The 11,069-nt window shown below is 36.1% G+C and overlaps 1 protein-coding gene across 1 annotated transcript; it reads right to left on the bottom strand.

The window, feature by feature from the left end:
• LOC135639714 (acyl-CoA-binding domain-containing protein 6-like) lies at positions 1-10,691 on the bottom strand. Its single transcript, XM_065153581.1, has 18 exons — positions 10,267-10,691; positions 9,807-9,877; positions 8,297-8,360; positions 8,158-8,229; positions 7,238-7,441; positions 7,073-7,150; positions 6,641-6,751; positions 6,465-6,531; positions 6,302-6,363; positions 5,065-5,204; positions 4,275-4,401; positions 4,072-4,186; positions 3,163-3,251; positions 2,166-2,249; positions 1,898-2,086; positions 1,412-1,564; positions 1,265-1,324; positions 1-391 (listed from the first exon to the last, which is right to left on the bottom strand). The coding sequence occupies exons 1-18, from the start codon at positions 10,429-10,431 to the stop codon at positions 209-211; spliced, it is 2,034 nt and encodes a 677-aa protein (XP_065009653.1). The 5' UTR covers positions 10,432-10,691; the 3' UTR covers positions 1-208.
• Positions 10,692-11,069: the final 378 nt, after the last annotated feature.

Here is an 11,069-nt window from a genome sequence, read left to right as displayed (position 1 = left end):
TTGAGTTCAAAAAATAAAATAAAATAAACACTCGTATCTGGTGCAGGAAAACTAAACAAAAAAAGTAAACAAAATAAAAGGGAATGCAGGAAAATGTAGTATATACCGGACCTTGGAAAGGCACTTGCCCAAGCATGAGAATTACACTAAAATTTCATCAATTATTGTAATTACCTCAACACTGGTCCACTGAGCCGCTCAAAGCCCATTAAGGGCCAGACTGGTCGGGTGCGCTCCCAGCAAGCCAACCCCACACCCCACCAGAACTCTGCCTCTGATGAGTGCTCAAAGCTGCCTGTTCCGAAGTAGCCTTCTGCCTCCGAAGCAGCTCCACTTCCTTCTCTAACGTTTCCATTGCTTGTAACTTCTGTCGTAGCTCCACAATGTCCACCTGTCAGGTATAGATACCCCCTAAATGAATGCAAAAAAAGAAACAGACAAACAAACAAACAAACATATATGTAGTAGAGACTGCACACAACAATTTATTTCATATAAATGGAAGAAATTTTGAACAATTTCTAGTTGGAAGAAATTTAATTGACTCTTCCCAAATTAGTTGCAAATATTTAAATAATTAGTCCTAATTTAGTTTATTTTTCCCGAATTAGTTGCATGTGGGAGTAGGATTAAATACATTAGCCTTCTTGTTACCCTGGCAGTCAAGATGCCCATTCTACTCACTGGTCCACTGGTTTAAGCAAACTAAATAAACCCACAACTAAAAGATAAAAACCCACTACTCTAAATGTAAATGCCTGTCTAAAAATAAGAACTGCAGCTTATTCAGTCGCTATCAGCCAGCAGAAGATAATATGATTTCTAGATCAAATTCAGTATGATTTCTAGATCAAATTCAGTATTCTAATTTTTTTTTTTTCCTAAAACATGAATGCAAGTACAATAACACAAAATTTAGATCCCTAATTTATAACATTCACAAAAAATTCTACATGGTGATGGTTCCCATATCGTACCATGATAGCTTGATGCAAGTTAGGAAATCATCATGTTCTTGCTTAACACCACAAGCATTTGAAGATGCATCATCAACATAGTTACTGTATGTTCCATCTGGACTTTGAACATGTTCCTTTAAAGTTGATACCACTTGAGTTTTAGGATATCAAGATATCCAAGCACATATCAATTCTAGATGTGATTTACTGCTAAAATCTATCATGAGATTTCTATAATTTGTATATAAACAGCAACAATCAAAACATCCAAACTGATCTGTAAATTTGTTTCTATGAGGGCATACCTCAAGTTTAAAACACCTGGACTGTTCAGCAGCAAGCTGACCACGAACTGACTGAAGTTCCTGTATTGTTAATAAATAAGAAGTTTATTTATTTAATAAAAATAAATCCGTACTTTTACAGAGGAGTAAAACAGACATGAAGCTTGCCTTTGTTAGTTCAATATTCCTAGACTCAGCATCATTGAACTCTTGCTTAAGGTGGAGCATTTGTAATTGTTCCTTGTTAAGTGTTCCTTCTAACTCCCCTTTCTCTGCCTTCAGGGCTTCCACAAGTCTTATTGTAACCTCATTTCTGATATTCTGAAAATTTTAGGTAAAATCAAGGTCATAAAACAACTATGTTTTGGAAAAAAAACATATAGAAGAGAATAATAACTCAATTCACAATTCTAAATACCTTCATGTTTTTTAAGTCATAACAAGATTTCATGTAAAAAGTTTACATATTGAATTGTCACAAATTTAGCTTTGCAAGCTTTTTAATTGAAGAATTTAATAACGCATGAATATAGACATCAAAGAAACTTCTACCTGTATCATTTTGCAACTGATTTCACTTATTATGCATTAAGTTGATACTGAGCAACTGAAAAGTTTAATTACTAAAGTAGCAATTTATCATGTTAACATTACCAGAGGCTCTGAATCACCATTCTCCATCACAATTTCTTTAATCTTTTTATCTTGAGCTGGTTCAATCTCAGGTTCCATATCCCTACTAGCATCTGTTGTAGGAAGCATTGCAGCAATAGTGTCTGACACAGGACCATCTATTATCCTTGACTGTAAATCTGATACATGGCTTGGCTTGAGGACATAAACCTAGCCAACCAAGAAATATCATGTGATCAGAATTACAATATAACAAAACAAATATAAAAGATACTAATTTACTGTTCACCTCATTGCTATAACGCCCATTATAACCTCCAAATGAAACAAGAAAATCTTCTCCCTTGTGGGTGCTTGTCACCAAGCTGAGTCCCTAACAAAAGATAACTCTCAATAATGGTAAGTTTGTATGCAGAACCATTCAATACAACAATCATTTACCCTAGTAAGCCTTTTTTTTCTATTGAAGTTCTAAAAAGAACAATGGCACATTTCCTGTCATCCATGATCTGATGCTAATTGATAACTTTGTTTAGCTTACATTTTCACAGGTTTCTGACTTTCATTAGCAATTAAATAACCAATGTTTGGTACCCTGCAATGTTACAACAAGATAAGCAGTACCATGTTTTGTTAAACAAAAAGTTTCTAGAACTGTTCTAATAACTGATAGCTACTTACAAATGTCAACTTTGCTAATAGATACATACACCTTATCAAAATGTAGTTCATACCAAGGTTCGCAATACCGTATCGTACCGGAGTTTCGACCTGGGCTCGGTACCGGTACGGTACGGTATACCGCTCGGTACACCCAGGTGTACCGAGCGGTATATTCAGGCGTGCCGAGCACTGCTACAGTGCTACAGTGCTACAGTGTCGGAACGGTAACATATGGTCCGCGTACCGGAAGTCGGGCGGTACGGACCGGTACTGCAAACCATGGTTCATACAGTGTGTCAGAAGAGACAAAAAAGAATATGCTTGCAGTTTCCTAGTATACTCCAGAAAGTTATCAATTCCACAAAGTCCTAGATGTAAGCAATCAATAAAGAAAATTTGCATGGCTTATACTTCTCCACATAATATGTTCATAGGAAGTATTAAGTTACAACTTATTATACCACAAAAGATAAAAATTACCACAGCAGCATTGCACAGATTATGATACTAATTTCTTAGCATCTATCAAAAGCAATTTCTTTCTTGGCTTAGAAAATGAATTTCACAGTCAAGCACATAGTACAAATAACATGTAAAAGTCACTAACTAGACAGTTTGTGTACCTCACTAGCAAGAGGCACACGCCCTTGAACTGTCATAACAACTGACCAGACTAATGTGGCCATGTTCAGGACAAGAGTTTCAGAGACACCTGAAAACATAGGTAGAAGTTCCACATGAAATTAGGAATATGAACAACGAAAGTTAACAGAGATCATAAATTGTTCCGTTCCAAAAGCCAGTATAAAACTACTGCATCATTTACAAAAATATCGATAAAAAGTTACATTATAATAGTATATCAACTTCATCAGTATTACAAAGTTAATAAAGATAATAAATGCCTGTGGATATGAAAAGCAACAACAAGTGGACGTCTAAGGGGCACTTGATCAAAGCTGTCGAAGTATGAAGAGGATAGATCTCGATCCTAGGGAACCATGAGAACCCACTGCTTTTGGCCATTGGCAAACCTTACCAAGTGTTTCAAATCACTCATCACATAGCCTTGATACATGTACATGGCTTTCAACAGTTGCAAGTTATCCTGGATAGACTTGATTTGTGATAAAGATAAAAAGTTGTAGGCTTATTTAGGGGTTGAGTAGCCTTGACAGTAAACCACCAGTCTAGTCAAATCTAAAGGTATTAACATAAAATTAGATAAATAGTTGAGTTTAATAGGAGTATTCATTTTGGTTCCTGTTTATTTGATCTATGCTGCACACTGAACAAAAGACCAAACCAAACAGCTTTGGTTTCTCACTTAAAAAATTGAAATTGACTGAAGCATTGTCAGAAACCATAATTTAGGCCAATCACCATGATGCAGTTCAGTTCTTCGGTTTTTTCAATTCAAATGGACAGCCGTAGACAAGTCTGGTTAGGGCAATGAAACAGTGTGTAAAATATAACTTTAGGAATGGTCTTTTTCACACACACATAAAGAAAAAATTGCTTCACAAACGTACCATTCTTATTATTACCACCACCAGCAATGAACCAGTTGTCCCCAACTGTTATGCCTGCATGGCCAGCTCGTGGGCCTGGATTTACACCCTGCTGCTTTGGTTTTGACCATTCCATCTGAAAAGGTTAAGTTGAAGAATAAGTCTTATCAAAGAATTTAATCCACCACCTTCTGTCAGGCATCTAAAAGTGGAGTAGTGCTTACAGTCTGCAAATCAAGAACATGCAGATCATTAAAGCATGTGGCATGAGACCCACCACCAAAAATCAAAAGATACCGGTCAGCATGGCAAGCAGCAGCATGATCAGATCTTGGAGAAGGAGGTATGCCTCTAAAACACAATGAAGAAAGAATGAATAATGAGATAAATATTTTAGTTGCATCATATGTCATCAATCACTTTTACCAATAACAATTTAATTGAACAAAAAAATATGCTATCATATTTGCATATACGCTCCTCATTTCTGAACATTTTAATGTCATATGTGATAAGTCTTGTTGCCTAATCCTGTGGGAACAAAAATCCCCCAAGTAGCTTTTACTAATTACTGAAATTATTTTAAAAAAAATATTTGCAGACAACGGCATTTAAATTAATAACTATAACATCAAAGAAGTGCATAAGTTGAACAGCCAATGTACCCATAAAAGAAGTTATTCATAGACATAGTATGCATTAAATTGACAAAGATAAAGCTAGTCTGTAGAGAAAAAAACTTATGTTCTCTCCTTTCAACTTATCACATGAGCAACTAACAATAACAGCACTACATGTGCATTGATCATGGGTCGACATGTGACAAATTGTCAGGCCACTAAATGATACGTTTCACAGTATATAAAGCAAAACTCGTAGCAAACTTTCAAATTGTCAGGGCCCTTGAATGATATATTTCACAAGTACTTAAATCAAAACTCATAGCAAACTTTCTCATCGAAAGAAAAATTAGCTGAATGTTCAAAAATAATAATAATAATAACTAACTCTTACATAGCATCAATATCATCCCAAGTCATAGTTTCCAAGTCAAGTATGTGCAAGTCATTCAGAAGAGATCTCTTAGCATCTTCACCACCAAACATAACTAATGTGTTTCCAACAAGTGTAACTGATTGGCCTCCACGGGAAATCTGAAGAAGGAAGATCATTGAGTTCTAGACAATAATCACTGGGCTTCATTAAGACTGGATATTCAGATGGCAACACCAATAATTGTAAGCAATAAAAATAAATTTCTTAGCATGTCCAACCCCATTTTATCAAACTTCTATTCTGTATCCCCAAACTGTGCAAAATAACAAAAGAAAACATATTATCATATAGTTTGTAACAGGTTGCAACTTTTTACAAACTAAATAGCTGCTGAATTGAAAGGAAGAGATCATGTTGACATATTCCATGGAAAACAATTGTTTGTTCCTTGAACTGAAGTCATTTAAATACTTGCCTTGTACTGTAATATCACAAACAAATCTGTGTACAAGGTGTTCGATATAATATTTCTATGTGTCCATATTTTTCGATTTTGTTTATGTTTTGGACAGCATGTCGGGGCTTGTAGTAGATTTGGTAGCTTTATGTTGGTTGACTTTTGTATCGGTTCAGGCTTGTATACGCAGGGTTTGAGGGGATCATCACGCAGAGGCAAAATTGCCCAAAAATAGATCATCCAAGCAACCATTTTAAGTGTATTCTGGGTGTACAAAGCAGTACAAAATGTTAGCTATTTTAGCACATTAGAGCTACTTGGATGGCACAAGGTTGGATGGACCATTGGTGTACTGTCCAAGGATGGTTTATTGTCTTGTTTCACAATAATGTCATATAGGGACTTCTTAGCCGTGGTGGACTGCCTTCGACCCCTTGTCATGCGATCATTTAGATCTTACGAAGTCTATATTTGTATGTTGCATTGTCTATCAAATGCCTACTAGAATGTCTACTTGTGGGATCCCGAGTATAATTATTCTTCTAACCCGTCTTCTTTTTTGCAGATCCTTAGGGGATCCTAAGAGGTTACGAGCAAGCTAACTCTTTGCGAACGGATATGCAAGAATGTCATACAACTTAGACAAATCCAGTTAAGTCCATGACAACAATCTGATTACTAGTATTAAAAGTTCAAATTACAAAGCATATATCAATTTCAAGGAAAATAGGACATGAAAAAGCTTCATGATCTAATGGTTAAACATATATTCTGAAACACAAATCAAATAAAATTTACCGGTGATTTCCCATATGTCTTTAAATTCGACCATAGACAGGTTTGCGGATCAAATTCCTTCACTAGCACAAAATTAGAAACAACACACTCACTTCAGGTGGAGGAAAAAAGTGAGGAAAGTTAGTGAAAATGAAATAAGGCAGAATAGTTAGTTGATATGAACCTGAAATCATCTCAGATGGATCCTTTGTGTGCCCAGCAATAGATAAAATTTTGTTTCCCCAGGGAATCTGCAATTATTGATAAGTAACCGTGGAAATTTCCATTACATATTCTTTCAGATATCTACCATTTTTAGTGACTGCAAATGTTTCAATATAAATAACTACTCAAGATTACCAGGGAATGGCCAGCACAGGGAGAAACCGAAGCAATGGCTGAAGAATCCAAGGACCCTGATAATTCTCTGGCTTCTATCCTTGACCATGTCAACTTTTTCAGGTCCAGAACCTTCAGTAATTAAAAATGTTCATAGCAATCAGAATTAGATTTAATCATTATAATCAAGAGAAAGAATAGTGAAAAACAAGGAAAGCTTAAACACACTTACTTGCTAGTAATAAGTTCTAAGTAATGGATATAAATTATTTTTTAAAGAAGATTATAATAGATATTATAATTGTACAAAATTGGAAAAGCTTTTCATTTAGCCGCATTTCAATTTAACCAGCATGTGGATCACAAGGAAAATACACCCAGAAATAATTTTGCGATGTACTAATCAAAGTTAAACACAAATCACTCATATCATACATAAATTTTATCAAATACCTGGATATCATTAAGGTAACGGCCATTGTGATTTCCACCAAAAATATACATTTTTCCTCGCAGAACAGCTGCTCCATGCTGTAAACAAATGACAGTCAGTTTAGTTGCTTATGAGAAAAAATAAAATTTTGTGCTCCAAATTAAATTAAAGAATGGATTGAAGACCGCATAACGAGACTTAGGGCGTTGTCCAGATACTGAAGGTGCAACCCATTGGTCATAAATACCAACTGAGCCAATACCCTCTGTTATTACATCCTTGTCCTGTGTCTCCAACAGAAGACCATTTTCTGCGGAAACAGTTTTAGTCTTGGGTAAGGAATCTCCATTTCCTGAAGCTGATGCAGCAGCTGGCTCCAGTTCTGTTTTCTAAGGGGATAAGTTAACAGGATAAGCATGCATAACAATGACTCATATAATAAGACAGAGAAGAGATATTTAGCAAGCATAAATAAACCACAGTAGTTATTTGAATGATGCTTCGCTTGGCAAAGAAAAAATTAGAATGAAATAATAACTAGAAGTAAATGTGCTCAATCAGCAGAAATATTACATAACAAATAATGACTATAATCTCTGTCAAATAGAAAAAAAAATGGATTACATTGAACCATGACTTTGCAAAAGAACAAGTACATTAACCAAATCATCCCTGACATCCCGTTATATGGCAAATAGAAATGAATTGTAATGGTTTTTTATTTGATAACCTGGGTTTTCTCATCCAATTTCAACTCCAGTTTGACTTATTTTGCACCCAAAACCTATCATCTCACTTCACCTATCTTAAAAACCTTGGTAAAGTCTTGGGATCTGAACATTCTCTCAGTACTTTGTAGTTCAACCAAAATATTTGATATGTACATCCATGACCTTCTTTAAATAATTTTTGTTGCAAAATCAATCTTACCAATTTAGTTCTGAAGCTTATGTGAGAACCATTCAAGATGTCTGGTTAACAGTTGATGATTAACATGAAATATACAAATACCGCACATGCCAAAAGATCCTTAGGTTGTTAACAATACATGTATGACTGACCTGTAATTTTTAAGAAACAAGATACATTTCATTGATATACTTACAAGTGTTTCAACATTAATAATAGGTTCTGCTGTCAATTCAGGAGCCTTGGAATACCAAGCAGGATCCTCCTCCTAGATGAGAGAAAAAATTATCATTTTACCGCTGTAAAACGGCAGAAAAACTGAGGCATGTATGTACCTCCAAAATTTTCACAAAGAGACGCATTGCTTCTGTCGAAGCCATGTTTCCAAGTCCATGCCAACTGTAAGCAGAAAAGTCATTAGTCCAAGATATTCAAGATAAAGAAAAGAACACAGATCTTTCAATTACGACATCAGAAGGTTATCATTCAGCTGGAATAGTGAAGAAGAACCATCACATGCAAATTCTAATAGTAAAATGTCCATCCTAATTTTCTGACTATTTTGTAAGATAATTTATTCTGAGGAGACACCTGATTAGTGAGAAATATCTAGAGAGAATGTTAATCGAAAATATCTAGAGCCTAGGAGTAACTTAATGAAATTTCACATTGTGTAAGAAACAACCAATTGAAATGAAATGGAACAATTTGTGATGGTAATCTTTTTTTATTGATTTGAAAAAAAAAAACAGTCCAAAATTTTTGAAAAACTGGAAACATAATGATCAAAATAATTATATGAATGGAAAATTTAAAAAAAATTCATAAATTAAGCATTACTACAAGAAACAACATGATGTACAAAACTAAATCTATGTTATATTTATGTCAAACATATTCATACAGTACCATAGTCAAGAGAACACTCAACTTTTATGTAATATCTGTATACACTTTGAGCATCAAAACTAAATCAGCATTTGTCTTGACTCTTAAAATGCCAATCATGTTAAATCTTGTTATGCATGGGAACCTGCCATCTACAACTTGGACTGTATAACCTCGTTTGTTCCTAAAAAACTGGTACAAAACCTATCAGATGACTTCAAACCATGGCATGATTACAATGACTAAGAACCTACTGTTAGTTTCAATAAACCAGAATATGTTATTTTTCATACATTAACTTTTAAAAATACATGACCAAAAAGCAGAAAAAAGGTAAATACCAAAAAGGATGAGATAAATAATAAAAGAGTAGACCACCTTGTCCAGAAAGTACAGATAAAGTATTGCAAATCTCACGTGTACTAGCTTTCAAAATGACCACTTCTCTATTTTAATATATTTATTTAAAGTCAACCATAAGGCCTACTTCATAAATTGAACGACTAATATGTGACATACCCAATACTCAATATCTATTGCTGAAAGATATTTGCCTTTGCCTGGTCCTCACAGTGTGAGTTCCACTCTACTTAATTGCTAGCACTGCTTTGAAATACTAGGATATTTAGTGGCATAACAAGGAAAAAACATCAAAAATACTTCTGGCTTGGCCATGTAGGATATCATTTCAACCTTCAAATAATTCAGAACAATCTTTAATCATGGAACTAGAGAACAAGATTTTGACCACTCCAGATGTTAACATAAGATGGGATATAAAGAACTAGAGAACTAGAGAAGTAGATGTTCAACAGGTATGATAGTGTAACATCTAACCAGAGGAAAGCTTCATTTTTTTATTGAAATCTTAACGACCAGTGACCTTACAGGTCGAAAACTAAGTATAGCAACTTTTCCCTAATACATATTTAGACAGAACAATCATGCAAAACCAACCTTGTCCATTTGCTCTGCTCCACGGGATTCCAGGCTCTAGGTTTTGGAACAGTGCAAGCTCCAACAGTTGCCTGCGGTCATGAATCAAATTCGAACAATGTATTAAAGAAGAAAGTATTCGCTTATTGACTTTGGAAACCGAACAGCATTTCGCTTCATGATCAACATAGATCCAACATACAAGCAAAAACCAAATAGACATCTAAGTTCAAAGATACGTAGAGATAACATTGGCCTGATTTGCATCCAAAGAAAGTTTGCATGATCGGTTTAAGCTTCAACTCCCGACCACCGATCTAGCGAGATCACGAAGCATACGACTAACAAATGGAACGATCGAGCAAAGGGAGCAGATTCGAGCCATCCCGAATGAAGGAATGCCAAGAAGCTATTAGACCAACAAGGAAGACGTGCGGATCAACAAGACGTCCCATTAAGGAACAATAATAGCGGAACTCACCTGCTGGTACAGAGCGTAGAGCAAGAGAGCGACGTCGTTCTGAAACCTAGAAACGCCGCCTGCAGGGGCGGAGGAGCCGGGAGACCCGCCGAAACCGGCGTAGGAGGCGGCCACGTAGAATCTCTCGGGGTAAGCGAGGCCGGAGCTCGCCCTGGCCGTGGCCATCCTCCTTCCACGACACAAAGCACAGAGCAAGATCGCCGATCGGCACAAAGGGGGCGGCAAGTATAGGCGAAGGGGGAGGGGAGTTGGAGGGGTGGATGTATTTATAGGGACGAAGGCCGAGGTTGCTGTGTCTCCCCCAGTAACAAGAAAGAAGAACGATGCGTCGGTGGATGGGTGGGTCGTCTTTAATTTGCTTTCTTGTGAGATCTAAAAGGCAGCGCGATACGTTGTGTATCGCGGCCTCAAATAATAAAACAGGAGGCGGTTGACGCTCATCGAAACCCCAGCATATAGTCACCGTTATAACAATTCCCGATTCCCGATTCCCGAAATTCCGTCATTCAAGCCATTGCAATCCGAAGTAAGAGTTTCCTCGGCGTCGTTAGACAATGGGAGTTTCGTTATGTTAATTCACTACTTTCCACTTTGAATTGGATAGTTTGATTCGGGACCAGCTCTTGATGTAAATTGAGCAAAGGTAGTCCGCAACAAATTGATGTATTTGATTCAATAAACTTGTCTGTGGACGGTGTTGATGGCCCTCTGATAAGATCATCGATCAATAGTCAAGAGAAAAAGTTAAGCTTCAATCTATGTGAATCTCTGAAACATGAAATTGGAACTGTCCCACACTTGAG

The sequence above is a fragment of the Musa acuminata genome, chromosome BXJ3-6 (assembly GCF_036884655.1).
Source record: "Musa acuminata AAA Group cultivar baxijiao chromosome BXJ3-6, Cavendish_Baxijiao_AAA, whole genome shotgun sequence".
In the NCBI taxonomy this organism is placed as follows: domain Eukaryota; kingdom Viridiplantae; phylum Streptophyta; class Magnoliopsida; order Zingiberales; family Musaceae; genus Musa; species Musa acuminata.
Note: the sequence above shows the minus strand (reverse complement) of the source record. Positions and strands in the feature narration are given on the sequence as shown.

What these genes read in the sequence shown, in the direction of transcription:
- LOC135639714 (XM_065153581.1), bottom strand. Translation starts at nt 10,431, where the DNA reads ATGGCCACGGCCAGGGCGAGCTCCGGCCTCGCTTACCCCGAGAGATTC. An exon ending in TCTACGCTCTGTACCAGCAG is followed by an intron (nt 9,878 to 10,266) that starts GTGAGTTCCGCT and finishes TCATGACCGCAG; the next exon opens with GCAACTGTTGGAGCTTGCAC. An exon ending in CCAGGTGTTTTAAACTTGAG is followed by an intron (nt 392 to 1,264) that starts GTATGCCCTCAT and finishes TATACCTGACAG; the next exon opens with GTGGACATTGTGGAGCTACG.